This window comes from Ornithorhynchus anatinus, chromosome 14 (assembly GCF_004115215.2).
Source record: "Ornithorhynchus anatinus isolate Pmale09 chromosome 14, mOrnAna1.pri.v4, whole genome shotgun sequence".
NCBI lineage: Eukaryota > Metazoa > Chordata > Mammalia > Monotremata > Ornithorhynchidae > Ornithorhynchus > Ornithorhynchus anatinus.
In genome coordinates, this window is record NC_041741.1 from 38,636,018 (window position 1) to 38,652,636 (window position 16,619).

Sequence of the window (16,619 nt, forward strand, 5' to 3'; positions counted from 1 at the left end):
GAGCAGGTGAGGAGACTGTGGTCAGGTAGAGGGATTTCAGAGTTGGTGAGGACAGAGGTTGTACAGTGACTACAGATTCATTCACTCTATTGTATTTGAGCGCTTACAGAGCACTGTACTAAGCACTTGGGAGAGTACAATACTACAATGACAAGAAACAGTCCCTGCCCACATGATGAGATCAACTGTGTGTCCAAGTTGGCGGGCAAGCTGGGGTGGTGCAGGAGGTCGTGGAGTTGAAGAGTGATAGAAAGTGGGCAGCAGTAGGGTCGTCAGGAACATCTATGTGGATACTGAAGTCCCCAACGATCAAAGCAGGAATGGAGAAGGAATGTGAGAAAGGGATTAAAATGGCTCGAAAAGTTGGTGGTGGGGGAGGAGTGGTAGATGAGTGTAACTTGTATGTGGAGGAAGGGAAAGGAAGGGATGGGGGAGATGGAACGGTGCTTGGGGAGCGAGAAAGAGGATGGCTACCTCCCCCTTTCCCAGTGAGTCTGGGGGAGAGGCTGAGGAGGAGGCCCCCTCTAGAGAGACAGCAACAGGGGAGACCATTTCATCTGGCTGTAACCCAGATTTGCTTATAGTCAAGAAACGACATGAGTTATAGGTAACTAGAATTCGAATAGGAGGCAATAATTAACTGCTAGTGTTATAAGATACATTATGCTCCTGGGATAGATCAACAAGAATGTATCACGCAATCATCCTCTCTAATTTGACCTGAACCTTATTGGAGTACTGGGCTCAGTCTTAGTTACTGTATATTCAAAAGGATGCGGAATAGCTGGAAAGTCCAGAGAACAGTGAGAAAAGCAATTAGAGATGTACAATACAGTCATTCAGGAACATTTACAGGAACAGTGGCTGTTTAGCCTACAGAAAAGGAGGCTAAGGGGTGATAGTTTCTTTCTTCAAACGAAGTTTTTTATGGAGAGGCTGATTTCCATGTCTACTGAAGAATAAGGGCTTGATTCAAAGAGGAGATTTAGGTCGGACATTAGGAAAGACTTCACTATCAAGGGTGTAAAACACTGGAATGGGCTATCAAAGAAGACGGTCAAATTTCCATACTTAGAGATCTTTAAGAACTGACATCCAACTTTCTGCAGGGTTCACCTGCATGCAGGCAGGCAGGAGACTGGCCACTCCCCACCTTAACCCAGTCTCCCATGGCTTGTCAAGAGCTTTTTTACGGACAATTTATAAGACCATAGCTAGACGAATGTATATGTACGTATGCACGTCCACACACATTTACTCTTGAATTATGTTAATAAAAGATTGGATAATCTAGGTGACCAGAAATTGTTACTGCTCTAATAATGTGTTTTGGCACTAGAAAAAGGATGCTCAAATGGAGATGTAATAAAATTGGGTAAGCGGATCAAAAAAGACTAGCCACAATTTCTTAAAACTTCAAAAGTTGGCAGTAGAAGTGTTGTGGTAAATTCCTCAAACTGGCCAAAATCACAGGGGCACTGAGCGTCAGAAATCTCAGTGCCATTACATATCCCTTCTAGTATGCTGACAGCATAGTTGTTAATCTCTTGTTTTGTTAAAACTATTTTGTGCTTCTATAAGATTGAATTACTAAAAAACTCCTACTGATTAAAGGATTTCTTGTAAGGCAGCTAGAATGATGCCCATGAATTAATTGCTTAATCCACTGATGTTGAGGACTGGCAAAATAATGACAAATACAACTGATCATGGTTCCATATAGGCCCTTCATGGATTCACTGATGGATTACTCGGTTTAGTGTTTGTCTTTGTAGTTTTTTGGTTCCGGGATTCTACCTCATACGGACCTCATATGTCTTACTAGCTATGTACTTCTTGATATCAACTTAAACAAGCACCTTTCTTGTTAAAATTATGTGGAGCCACAAGTAGCTCTCCGAATGATTCATTCATTCAGTGCTATTAATTGTGCACCCACTACATGCAGAGCACTGCGGTGGCGCTGAGGAAATTGTGTCTATGGCTCTCAGGGTACCACAATCTAAAAGAGGCGGCTGAGTGTTTGGCAACAGTCATAGGAGGCAACATTAAAACGATAATGAGGAAACATTTACACAAGGACAATGGAAAATATAAAAAGTGCTGTGTTCAATGCTCGTAACGGCCCCACCTTTCCAATATTTGCCCTGGCAAGGTAGGTAGAAGGACTCACAAATGGCATTTGAGGGAGGGTGGAGGGGGGAATGGATAGTGTGTATCCTGGGGGCCTTTAAACTCAGGAAAAAAGAGCACTTGGACATTTCTTGTTACATGGGGCTCACGACTCAGGAGGTAAGGAGACCATGTACCTTTTTCTCATCTTTCAGTTGAGGAAACTGAGGCACAGAGCAGTTAAGTGACTTGAGAAGCAGTGTGACCCCATCAGTCAATCGTACTTACGGCATGCTTAACTGTGTGCAGAGGACTGTACTAAGCACTTGGGAGACTACAATATAACAGAGGAGCAGGAGTTTTAGATGTCAGGCTATTAAAAGGTTAAAAAAGTGTTTTGATATCTATTGTTAATTAATTTCTCTTTCTCCTTTTGAATTTAAACCTCAACCAACTCAGAAGGATTATATGTACGTTGCAAATGTTGGTTACCAATCAATCAATGGTATTTACTGAGTACTTCCTATGTGCAGAACACTGTTCTAAGCACTTGGGAGAGTTCATTACAACAGAGTTGGCAGACACATTCCCTGCCTGTTCTTAATCCTGCTGTTGTTCATATTTCCAGTAATATTTTCTAACAATTTGTTAAAACTATAGTTCACTAGCTTTTTCAATTTCTTCTCATTTCTTGAGAAAACTGGCAGGTTCTATTTGTCCTTCTAAAATAATCTCAATGTTCTTACAAAAGCCTCCTGAACTCCTCAGCATCGTGTCCTCTGATTCTAACGCATGCACTTCTAGCCTAATTTTCGGTGTCTTTTCCTCTTAACTCTTGGTTTCCTATCTGGAGTTGTTTCATTCCTGTTGGGAATATAATTAGTGTTCGTAAAATGAAGGGTTTGTTTCCTCAAAGAGCCCAATGTTAAAGACAACTCGGGTTATGGCATTCTTACCTTTAGATGCCACGTTCATATACACAACTGTTTCTCCTGACATCCAGGCATGCGCCGTTGGAAGAATTTTCCTATTTTCACTGTGGCCTCCCATCCAAAATACATAATGAAAATCCACAATGTATGAAAAGTACTGGATATCCCCATCTTTGCCCGTTCGTCTGTTGGAGCTATATTTCAAGTTTAACGTACCACCAAGTCCCCCCTCCCTTCACCACATACTTCTCTAAATCCGGGATCTTTTAATGGTTCTCTTGGGCAGTAATATTTAATTTCAATTCCGGTGGTCTGAGCCAGTGAAAATTATGCTCTCGCCTATTGTTGAGACATCAGCCAAGGCTCTGTAAAGTCTTGTCAGCAGTAATCAATCCAGATCTGGGAGATTTCCCTGGGGCTTTTCCTTGTTCACTGATGTGGTTCTCGTACTACGCTGAGTCCATGATATACAGGTTTGTTTTGGCCTCGGCAAAAGTGACCAATTGAGCCGGTCATTCACTAAGCTCTCCTTTCCCAAACTTGCCAGTGAAACATTCTTGGTCACTCTCTTTTTGACTGGTCAGTATTATTTAAAGTCCCAGTGCAACTAAGTGCGATTTCCACTTCGAGTTCTTCAGTTTCCTCATTTTGTTGACTGCTTAGGCTATCCGGTCTTTTCAATCTAGTGACGATTAACACACTACTCTTGAAGTAATGGTATCGCTGCTTTTCCTTGGCATTGCTTACCGCAAAGAAAGCCACCGTTTATGGAGGCGAGACTGTCTATGGAGGCATTCAATATATCAGAGCCCAATCTTTCAAACGATTCTACTATTTAAAGAATGCTACCATCTGTTTTTAGGCTTGAACTACCTAAATAAATCACAGTGCCACAACTCCTTCTGGCCTGATTGTAGGGGGGGAAAAAAACAAGGTTTTTCCCTCATTAATGGCAACCACCTTGTGAATGGCTATTTGAAAATAATCTACATCTTCATACTTAGACCAACCTTACTTTGGAGAGCGGAGAAGGAAAAAATTTACCACCACTGAAGGAATATATGAAGAATTACTCTAAAGGAAGCCATAAAAGTGGGTATTCAAAACAGCGAGAATTCACTCAGGTAAGTATGCAAGCGTGAGAGGGAAAGGGGGAGAGAGAAAGAGAGATGCACAACAATCTGCTTTGCCTGTGCATTCCAACCTTGGATCTGCATTGCTATGCCTAACTCCAAGCTTTTGAGGATAAGGACGCTGTTTTACACAAACTGGCAAGTTAAATTACTCTGTCCAATATATCTCCTACATATCTATATCTATGTGCGTCTCTACCCCCTCTGTTATACTGTACCCTCTCAAGCACTTAGTATAGTGTTCTGCACGTAGGAAGCACTCAATAAATATGACTGATGAAATTTCTACAAAAAAGTTAAATTACTTTGTCCATTATTAGCTTTCCTGTAGGTGCGATTGTGCATATATGTAGGAAGTAGAATAGGAAATAGCTATGAATAGCTAAGGCCTTTGAGAAGTGATGTTACTGACACCTCAGTATTGACTGATTAGAAAAAAATGGAGGTTACAAATATTAGAGGACACTGAGCAGCTGCAAGAGTCATCTCTCCAGAAGCAGCGTGGCTTAGTGGAAAGAGCCCGGGCTTGGGAGTCAGAGGTCATGGGTTCTAATCCCAGCTCGGCCACTTGTCTGCTGTGTGACCTTGGGCAAGTCACTTAACTTCTCCGGTCCACCGATCCCTCATCTGTAAAATGGGGGTGAAGACTGCGAGCCCCACGTGGGACAATCTGGTTACCTTGTATCTACCCCAGTGCTTGAACAGTGCTTGGCACATAGTAAGCGCTTAACAAATACCAACATTATTGTTATTATACGGGGAGGAGATTCTACTCTTTTTTGGTAACAATCTTATGTCACTGGATTTTGTTCTTGAAATTGGCCAAATTTTTCTTCTGAACTGTTATGACCCAATGAATATTAAAATCATGGCCCAATTTACCACAGAGTTGGGCACATTTAACACATAAAATGATTCCTACATATTTAGTTTTCAAATGTGATCACTTTTGATATTCTAAAGATGAAAAGGTTTAAAAAAATTAAAAGGGTCAGCATTATAACTATTCTTCAGAACCACCCAGGATTCTCTCAAAGGTCTTTTTAACTGATAGTGGCAGGGGTTTTATTCTTTCCATTCTAATGTTCTCTGTTTTCGAGTGCTGGGTAAATTGCCTGTTTAGGAGTTCACTTTGTGAGGAAATTTCTGGTCTACCAATTGTGACTATATGGACAAAAGGGAAAATAGCTGGTAGTAAGTGGGCATCTGGACCCATTTGGTCCCTTCTAAACTGGCACAGTAAACACAAACCACATCCTTTTGGAAAGAAGTGCCTAGACTTCAGTTGATGAAACCCAATGATACATAAGTAAGAATTTGGAAAGAAAAAGAGCAGGAGTAGACAGACTCACTCCCAGGGGCTGATGGATTGAGGTGGTGTCCTGCCTCTCTGGCTCCTTAAGTTAATCGTGTCTGTCTGGAACAGATCATGGAAGACGGTTCAGGAAAAGATAATCTCTCCCTCCCTCGCTCCCCTGAGTACAGAATGCCTGAGCTTAATTAGTTAAATAATTTTCTATTTTATCAGATGCTCCCCACTGGTTGTTTTTTTCCCATCTTCCTCCTACCAGTCCTCTCCAAACTTCCTGAGTTGTTTACACCTGTTGCCTCCACTTCCCTCCTTCATCCCCTCCAATCTGGTTTCCCGCCCCTGTCGCTCTACAGAAACAGCTCTAAGGTCACCAATGACCTTCTTCTCGCCATTTCTGACACTGCAGATCACCCCCTTCCCCTTGAACTTTTATCCAACCCTGGCTTCACTGACAGTGTCCTCTCTTAGTTTTCCCATTTCTCCGGCTGCTTCTCCGTTTGTTTTGCTGGCTTCTCCTCTTCTGACAGTGGGGGTCCTTCAGGGCTCAGTTTTAGGTCCCCTTCTATCCTCCATCTGCACCCACTCCCTTGGCTTCAACCACCATCTTTATGAGGATGATTCCCAAATCTACATCTTCAGCCCTGACTTCCCTCCTTCCCTGAAAACTTTAATTTCCTCCTGCCTTCAGGAAACCTCTACCTGCATGTCCTGTTGACACTTCAAACTAAACACATCCCAAACCGAACTCCTTATCTTCCCACCCAAATCCTGTCCTCCCCATCTTTCCCATCACTGCAGACGCTATCCCAATCCTCCCATCTCACAAGCCCATAACCTTGGCGTTGTTCACAATTCATCTCTCTCATTCCACCCACGTATTTAATTTGTCACCAAATCCTGTCAGTTCTACTTTCACGGCACTTTCCTCTCCGACTGCCACCGTGCGGATCCAAGCACTTATCCTGCTCACCTCCTTGCCTCCCGTCTCTCTCCACTCCAGTCCATATTTCACTCTGTTGCACGGATCATTTTTCTAAAAAACCCAAAAACCCTTTCGGTCCATGTCTCCCCTCTCAAGAACCTCCAATGGCTGCCCACCCACACCTCTGCATCAAACAGAAACTCCTTACCAACGGCTTTAGGGCGCTCAATCAGCTCACCCCAGACCACCTCGCCTCACTGATCTACTACAGGCCAGCCCACGCACTTTACTGCTCTAGCGCCAACTTACTCACTGTGTCCCGATCTCGTCTATCTCGCTGCCAACCCCTTCCCCACACCTTCCCCTTGGTCTGAAACTCCCTCCTCCTCCATATTTGCCATACTCCCCCAACCTTCAAAGCATTATTAAGGTCACATTTCCTCCAAGAGGCCTTCCCCAGTTAAGCTCTCCTTTCCCCGGCTCCCTCTCTCTTCTGTGTCATCTAAGCACTTGGATCCGTGACCTTTGGGCATTTTATATTCACACCACCTAACGCCACAGCACTTATGTACACATCTTTAAATTATAAATTCCTTATTTATATTGATGTCTGTCACCCCCTCCAGACTTCTTGTTATGAGCGGGCAACACATTTGCTAATTTCAGTTGTACTCTATTGCCCCATGAGCAAAGTACAGTACTTTGTGTCTCTCAAGACTGTAACCGTGGCATTATCCTAAACTTCTCCTTCTTTAACCATTATACTGCGTACTATGAAATCCTATTGCTTCTTTCTCCACAACATTTCCAAAATTTGCCACTTTGCTGGTTTAGGCACTTGTCATAGTCCAGAATGACTACAGTATCAGCCAGCTCATTGTCCCCTCTCCAGTTCTTACCTCTGTGGACCAGATTTTTTTAAAATATGCAGTTCTATCTAGGTCTTCCCACTCCTCAAAGTCTCCAATGGCTAGCCACTCCTCTCTACACTAAACAGATAGTCAGCTCTCTCTCTCCAGCCTATTTATCACTTCTTCCACTATACTCCTGCTCATCTGCTCCTTCCTCTAAAGTCAAATTACTTATTGGACCTCATTCCTGTCTCCCGCTATCACCCTCTTGCGCACATCCTCACTCCTCATCCATCCTCCCCCCGGCACATATACGGTTGGTAGATCATTGTGCTCCCTTTCTTCTGAAATCACACCTTCTCCAGGAGAACTTCCCCAAACTCCCCAATTAATTTCTCCCTTCCCATGGAGAAGCAGCGTGGCTCAGTGGAAAGAGCATGGGCTTTGGAGTCAGGGCTCATGAGTTCGAATCCCAGCTCTGCCACTTGTCGGCTGTGTGACTGTGGGCAAGTCACTTAACTTCTCTGTGCCTCAGTTCCCTCATCTGTAAAATGGGGATTAAGACTGTGAGCCCCACGTGGGACAACCTGATTCCCCTATGTCTACCCCAGCGCTTAGAACAGTGCTCGGCACATATTAAGCGCTTAACAAATACCAACATTATTATTATCCTATTTCTCCAATTGCCACATCAGCCCTTTTGTGTCATCACACACCATCAGAGCAGTGATCTGTATCCTCCTATCTGTACTTTGTATAAGGGTCTACCTCACCCCTTAGAGTATAAGCTCCTTAGGGCCAAGGGAGCATGTCTTCTAATTCTATTGTACTCTCCTAAGTTCTCAGCAAAGAGCTCTGCACATAGTTGGAGCTCACTACATACAGAAGAAAATCGTATTTGGAAAAGTGCCTGCCTTTGCATGCCTAAACAGAGTATTGTTTGTAAAAGAGGTGTTGGTGATCCTGGCTGACATGTAAGTCTCTAGCTATGCTGGAAGGTAGAGCTGCCCAGGTACAGATCCGCGGCACCACTGCCTATCTGGAGTAGCATTCCGGGAGATCTGCATCACTGATCCAAATTCCCTGCTACTCTCTCCTTCCTTCCGGGGATGCCAAGAGGTCTGAGAGAGCAGCTTAGTCTCTGAAACAAGTCCTGAGAGTGGCGGAGAAGGCTGTGCCCGCCAGTTGGAACTTACACACTTGCATCCATTCTCCCATGGCCCTTTCTGCCCTAAACTTTGACAAGGCCATTCGTAGACGGCCGGGTTGTGCTGTTTTTGATTTAACTTGGTTTAACACCTAGTTGAGAGAAATGTACAAATGTACAATCAAGAGCCCAACTACAGTACTATGGATGCACAGGTACGTCTGGGAATGTCAACGTCAGGATTTATTAAGCACTTTTACTTTGTGTCAAACACAGAGCTAGATATAAGATAAATTAGTCTGGGCACAGACTCTATCTTGCATGAGCCTCGAAGTCTAAGAGGGACGATAGGAAAATGAGGGGGATGTCATGTAGGAACCAGACATTATAATATTGATGCATTAAGGTTCTTGCTATTTAAATGAAAAAAACATTTTAGGCCTCTACAAAGGGTGATGATTATTTCCACAAGAAATCTAGTTTTAGAGTCATAGGTTTATTTTCACAGGCCAGGAACTACCTGAGGATTAATAAAGAGTGAATCAACAGCACTTCAGTTTTACAGGTAAATTTAGATGTAAATATCTTTTGAAATAAACTATTTTGAAAGGTGGATTACTGAAAAACCCATTATATTCTGAAACTAACCTCAACATTAGCACACTCTCCATTCCACAAAAATACCATATGGCAATTTTCAAACAGATCACAAGCAATGATCTCATTTTTAAGGAATTTAGAATAGAAAGGTTTTTTTGCATCTAACATAAGACTTAATATAAATAGCAGTACTATCACATGGGGAGTATTAATATTTCGTTATTTCCAAGAAAAACTTTTGGTCCAGTTCATAGACTAAAGTTTAACCGTATACTGAAAATTAATGCTACAAGGGCAAGGGGGATTTTGTGGGAAACCCTATCCCAGTGAGACTCAGAGTGTTTTTTAATTCAAAGGCCAAATACATTTGTGAAAGAAATTACTGACTTGAGTGGAGTCGGCTTTTTGATAGCCATATGAAGTAATGATTATTTGTTAAGTGCTTACTATGTGTCAAGCACTGTTCTGAGCGTTGGAGAAGACACAAATTAATTACACATGCAGGGCATTATTAGAGATCACACAGTGTTCATTACCAAAATGACTCCGTGATCATGGTACTTAAGAATCCAGTGATATTTTCTCCATCCCTTAGTTTCCAAATCCCCAGTCCCAACCTATAGGAATTGAACCCTATTACACTGCCCAAAATCTCTCCGCAAATATGATTGCCAGGTTTTGGTTGCAAGAGATTTCTAAATGCTTACTAAAAAATTTGGCTACTTTTAAAGAAGCAAGCCATATGCTTAATTCACAAAAAGCGACATTCTTCCAAATTCACTCATTTAATCGTATTTCTTGAGCGCTTATTGTGTGCAGAACACTGTACTAAGCGTTTCACAATTCGGCAATGGATAGAGACAATTCCTACCCAACAACGGGCTCAAATAATAACATACTATGAAATCTTTACATTCTTCTTACAGCTTATTAAAACTGCAACATTTACCTTTGTACATGTTATTAACATTAGAAGCCAGAGTGGAATTCATCAATCTGAGTATGCAGTGGTTAAAACTACATTTTGGTGCTCAATTTGACAAGGGTACTCATACTTTTGGGGAGTGGTTTATTTGGCCTGTGGTTAATCTGGGCATTTTCAAGGTGTGTTTCTGCAAACGTGCTGCTCTTTGCGACTGTAATTTCCTTTCCCTGCCCCTTTTAAAGTGCCAGCAACAACACATTTTGTGATGAAGAAGGAAAAAATATCTACTTTGGATAAATTCTGCTTCTCAAGGCCTGTTGAAGTCCTTTCATTGAAAGGCACAACAGAGTAAAACCTAAAAAAACTTAGGGTTCAGCATCAAATAAAAAAATCCTCTTTATAATGCAATTATTTTCAAATCTCCTTTATTTTTCCTTATTTTCCTCATTTACTTACACATTTAGAGTGGTTTCAGTCAAAAGGATTTGAACATATTTAGTAAATTGCTTTTTTAATAATTTTCATGAAATGCTGAATTTTTGCTGAAATCCAAGAGTACATCACCGATCCCCAAAAGAGTCCCTCCTTAACTGGAAGTCTGCAGCTGGCAGAAACAAGCTGTTTCCCATACATCCTAAAGCTACCACTCCAAAAACAGTTTGGTCCATGGCTTATGTGGGACACCTTCTCCAAACAACTCACATAGTATTAAGCTCATCTCAGTCTCATTCGTGCTGTACTTTATACCAAATTGAAGTTCTTTTCCATTCTCATCTTGCTTTTTAGGGAAGCAGTTTGGCCTAGTGGAAAGAGCACAGGCCTGGGAGTCAGAGGACCCGAGTTCTAATCTTGACTCTGCCACATGCCTGCAAGTCACTTAAATTCTCTGTGTCTCAGTTCCCTGATCTGCAAAATTGGGAGTCATTACCTGTTCTCCTTCCTGCTTAGACTCTGTGCCCCACGTGTGACAGACTGTATCCAGCCTGATGAACTTGTATCTACGCCAGCGCTTAAAACAGTATTTGACACATAGTAAGTGCTTAACAAATGCCATAAAAAAGTAGTTCAGGAATAAAAGCACTTTATAAAAATCAAGGTAATGTATTCTTGATTTATTCCATTGCAGTATAGTATTTTATAATAAGTATTTTGGGGCTAAAGGGGGCAAGAACCATGCTGTGGGTAAAAGATGATTAGGATTTGCCACCTAAAGGAGAAAGGAAGCAAACTCTTCTATAGACGGGAGACTGTATCAACAAGGCCAGACCAGGATCTGACCTAAAGGTATTGGTTTTGCACAAAATCTTCTCCTACAAAGAATAGTGCAAAGTTCTTCACACAGTAATTATGGCACTTGATAAGCACTTTGTGCTAAGAGCTGGGGACCGATACATTATAAGCTAAGTCAGTCCCTCTCTCGCTGGGGGGTTTCACATTCTCTCTGCATCTCCATTTTGCCACAGAGAGATAAAGTGACGACCACGGTAACACTGCAGGCCGCTGGCAGGGCTGGGGACCTACCGACTCCTGATTACTCTTTCCAGTAGACTACGCTGCATCCCCAGAACCGTGTTGTCAGCTAGCCCGTTTTGTTGAATTAGCTTGCTTTTAGATCATCTGATAAAGTTCACAAGAGAAAAGGCAATAAAGTAGACTGAAAAAAACAGCGAATGCCTGATAAAATCCTTAGTAAAAACAAATTTTAATTACATTCAAAATCTTTTCAGTCTCTTGATCTTCTACTGGCGCTTTAATGGTAAACGGCAAAAATCTGTTGCCTTTCTCCATTTGGGGCCCCGAAAGGATTCACAAATTTACTCTTGAGGTTCTGGGGGGTGGGGGGCAAAGCAAACAATAGATGACAGCATCACTTTACACTGTGATGATCACTTGGACAAGGAATAGACGTAGGCTCTTTAGGGAGAGAGAGTTTTTAAGCCCCAAGCCCACAGAGGACTAAGAATGACCCTATCAACCGATCGATGGTATTTACTGTATGCAGAGCACTGTGCTGAGCACTGTGCTAAGCACTTGGAAAAGTACAATATAATAGAGGTAGGAGACACACTCTCTGCCCAGAGGAGCTGACAATTTAGAGGGAGAAATCCTATGTTTACGGATGACTGCTCTACTGATGGTAGCACTGAGGTGCCACCTCCATTTTGGGGGGCAAATGGCGAAAGTCACCGAAAAAGGTGGGAGAGAAAATGACAAATTTTTCCTGTAAAATTGAGGAAAACAGGGCTCATTTTTAATAAACCACTTTAAAAGAGGAAAAGGTAACTAAATAATAATCAGTGGTATTTAATCAATCCATCAGTGGCATTTATTGTTTGCTATGAGCAGAGAGGACTGTACGAGGCCCTTGGGAGAGTACAATACAACAGAGTATTTTGTATCCCCTGCCCATAATGATCTTATAATCTAGAAGGGGGGACTGTGAGCCTGTCTTTAGTCAGGGATTGTGTCTATCTGTTGCCAACTTGTACATTCCAAGTGCTCTGCACATAGTAAGCGTTCAATAAATGCTTTATTAGTCATTAGTCATTAATAAGAGTAATTCATAATACATAGATATGTACATAAGTGCTGTGGGGCTGAGGAATGGGCAAATACCAAATGCCCAAAGACCACAAAGATCCGAGATTTGCATTGACTGGGTTCAGAATTCAAATTTTGAGTTCTAAAATGTATGCTCAGAACATATCTCTAATTTTATATTTTATATTTGGAGCGACCCCTGTTACCTATATTTTTCTATTCTCCTTTAAGAAATGGAAATTCACATACCTGCACGTATGATCATCACTCACACTTGCAACTTCTTGACCATCTTTCGGAGCAAATACCAAATCATTGATATAGTCTGAATGGCCCTCTATAACCTAACAAGACATTTCAAAATGAAAATATGATTCACACCATTTCCACTTGATATTTTCAAAAGAATGCCTTACTTGTTCTACAAATAGTTGTCCGGCAACGTTGTAGTTCAGAGTCCAACAAATACACCTTTTAACAAATTATTCTCAAGCAATCTGTATAGTTAAAACATTTTATTTCCACAGGAAAAAACAGGCAGAACATTCAATTCAATGTTTTTAGTTCCCTCGTCTATTTTCTCAAAAGCATCCCAGGAATTAATAGTAGACTCTTCCTCTATTTATTACGTGATTGCTATGGGCTAGATCCAAGATAGGTTGCAACAATTCCTTGCCCCTCTTGGGGATCATAACTTCAGGCAGAGGAAGGAGTTATCTCCTCTCCATCAGATGAGAAACTGAGGCAGAGAGAGGTTAAGTGATCTGACCTGATACATAATCCTCCCATTAGACTAGACCTAGGAATGGATCTGAATCTTCTGACTCCCAGGCTAATGGTCTATCCACTAAACCGCTTCATGCTTCTTCCACTCATCATTTATTGAATGCTGAGCCCAGTACTGTTTGGCTACAGAGGAAGAGTTGCTATACTTGCCTTGGAAGAGCTCACATCTATCATTCAGTCCCACTAACCTGCACAAGATCAGACAAATCAATTCCCCTTCTATCCCACTGATTCTGAAGTGAACCAAATTCTACACTTCCTTCCACTTTTTTTCTAGTTTTCATTACACGTACTTTGCGTCAGAAAAACAGAACATGAAACGTTTATGTGGGTTGCATGATGATGCCTTATTACCTATAATTATATTTCGATTGTACACTGGTTCTTTCAAAATGCGTTACATGAATACAGAACCTTCCAATCTGAGCAATCCAAAGGCTTGATAATGCTCTCTGCCTGTTCGGTTAAAGAGTTTCGGCGATTCAAATGCTCTGGCTGCTGTTCTGTCTGTTGCGTTAAAAGAGTTTCAGGATTTCTGCTGAGCCTGCCCCAAGCGGTCCTTCAGTCAAAGGATAAGAGACTATTAGCTACAGAATCGCTAGGCAGCCCAACGACAAATCTGGAGAGTTCAAAGGACTAGGAAAAGGCTGCTGCGGAGAATACTAATAGTGTTGAGATACAATACTTGCAGAGATGCTCGGTGCTAAAGAATCGAATTTAACACAGAGGGGAAGAATAGGTGTTAATTTAAAAATCTCCCATTAGTCACCAATACTACCAAAAGAGTATCTCAAATGGCTTTAGGAAAATTTCAAAACAAATTCAATCTTTTATTACGCAAATGCAAGTAAAAAAAGAAAACTCGCCATGTGTTTTATGAGAGAATCCAAACCACATTTAATTATTTCATTATCTTTTCCATGTCTTGAACATTGTGTCTGTGTATCTATTCAATAGTCTCTATTCGTTTAAGAACTGGGTGTGTACATCACAGATGACAGTAACTAAAATTGTTTTTCAACAATATAATGCAATTTACTGCGTGACTTACTAAAATTCAGCAAACCACTACAAATATTTATGTAAAAGTACCACAAAGGTCACACAAAAACATAGTTGTCACCCCACGCGGATATGAAGCAGTGTAGCCTGATGGATAGATGGGCCTGGGGGCCTACATCTTCAGCCCTGATCTCTCTCGTTCCCCGAAATCTTGCATTTCTTCCCATCTTCACGACATCTCTACCTGCACATCCTGCTGAGCCTCCAACGGAACACATCCCAAACCGAACTCCTTATCTTCCCACCTCAATCCTACTCTTCCCGTCTTTCCCAACACCTTAGACAATACCATCTTCCGTACCTCACAAGCCCACAACCCTGGCATTGTCCTCCACTCATCTCTCTCATTCCAACGAGATAATCTCTCACTGAATCTTGTCAGTTCTACTTTCACAACACTGCTAAAATCTGTCCTTTCCTCTCCATCCAGACTGCTACCTTGCTGATCCAGGCACTATCCCATCTTGTCTACTGCACCTATCTGCCTCCTCGCTGGTCTCCCTGCCTCCTGGCACTCCCCACTCCAGTCCATACTTCACTCTCCTGCACGGATCAGTTTTCTAAAAGAAACAAAAAGCCCAGTGCATGTCTTTCCATTCCTAAGGACCTGCAATGGCTGGCCATCCACCTCCACCAAAAGAAACGGTTTCAAAGCACTCAATCAGGTTGCCCCACCTTACCTCAATTCACTGCCTGAATACTTCACTCCTCTACTGCCAGTTTACTCTCTGTGCCTCAATCTGTCTTGCTACCGACCCTTTTCCCAGTCTTTCCCCCTCCACATATGAGAGACCACCATGCTTCCCACCTTCAAAGTATTACGAAGGTGACATCTCCAGTAGGTCTTCCCCAATTACGCTCTCTTTTCCCCGGCTCCCTCTTTCTTCTGCATCTATGCACCTGGATCTGGACCTTTGGCAGTTGATATTCACCCCACCCTCAACCCCACAGCGCCTGCGGACACCTATAATTTAAAGATATGTACGTATATATGATAAATTATTTATATTAATATCTGTCTCCCCTTCTAGAATGTAAGCTCGTTGTCGGTAGGGAACAGGTCTACCAACTGTTGGACTCTCCCAAGTGCTTAGTACAATGTTCTGCACATAGTATGCACTCAGTAAATCCCATTGATTAACTGGAGTCAGAAGGACTTGAGTTCTAATCCTGGCTCCACCACTTGTCTGCTGTGTGAGTCTGGGCAAGTCACTTAATTGCTCTGTGCCTCAGTTATCTCATCTGTAAAATGGGGATTATTATTATGAGCTGCATGTGGAACATGGACTGTGTCCAACTTGATTGGTCTGTATCCAACCCAGGGCCTAGTACAGTACCTAGCCTTTGGTGAGAACTTAAATACCTAACCCACCACCCCCATCCAAAAAAAACCCCCAAACCCAACATACCCTACCTTATATTCATTCTTATCTTGTAGATCTGAAGAAAATACTCTTAATTTCCTATCAGCAGCGGCAGTACAAAACCTGGAGTGAGCAACAAAATCGAAAACACCCGTCACATTCAAGATCTCTGAAAATATTAACCGACGGATTGCCTCTGGGGCAAGTGCATATTTTGAATGGATCCATTTCCAGCGGACTATCCATGAGGTGAATGACAATCACCTGTCAAATCGTACCGTGCTGACCGAAGAAACGGATTTGGAGCTGGGTGACACTACTTTGAACTCTGAGTTTGCTTACAGAAAGACCGGTTGTCAGGCTTTGCCATCTATTCTTGGTCTTCCTCCTTACCAGGACTATTGCACTGGCACTTCATCTGGTTTGAGAGAACCAGGCCTATTGCAATTATCATCTCCCAACGCCTTCTCTGCTATAATCTCTACGGGTGGGGTCAGACTCTAGGGAGCTCTTCGTTTCCCTGCATCAGTCAATGAAAAATGAAGTCAGCATCCTCAGACTGTGAGTCCCGTGTGAGATAGGGGCTGTATTTGACCTGCTTAACTCAATAAACTGTCTTCAGCAGCTCTGAAGGTTAACGCTCCACCCAAACCGCCTAAGTGATTTTAGTTACTAGAATTGAGCTCATCACGATTTTCCTAAAATACTGGAATACAGATGGACTACAAAGAGACCTCGAGGCACAGACATAAACCAAATACCTTTCAAATTCAGTGAAATTAAAACAGAACAAACCTGATTTGTGGAGGCAGAGCATCAACCCTAGACTCCGGACTCCACGCTATGGCATCGACTCTGATTCCATGGTGAAACGTGCGGAGTGTCTTATACAGAATCCCTTCCACTTCGGCCTCCTCCTCCTGGATAGATGT

At 42.2% G+C, this 16,619-nt stretch overlaps 1 protein-coding gene across 1 annotated transcript in view; it reads right to left on the reverse strand.

Annotated features, from left to right (window-relative positions):
• The window catches only part of NUP37 (nucleoporin 37), a 32,740-nt gene that overhangs the window by 9,569 nt on the left and 6,552 nt on the right, over positions 1 to 16,619 (reverse strand). The window contains exons 3-5 of the mRNA XM_029078637.1: positions 16,483 to 16,607; positions 15,738 to 15,810; positions 12,725 to 12,819 (exon numbers count right to left, since the gene is read on the reverse strand). Of these exons, the coding sequence (XP_028934470.1) occupies positions 12,725 to 12,819; positions 15,738 to 15,810; positions 16,483 to 16,607 (293 nt within the window). The remainder of the gene's footprint in view (positions 1 to 12,724; positions 12,820 to 15,737; positions 15,811 to 16,482; positions 16,608 to 16,619) is intronic.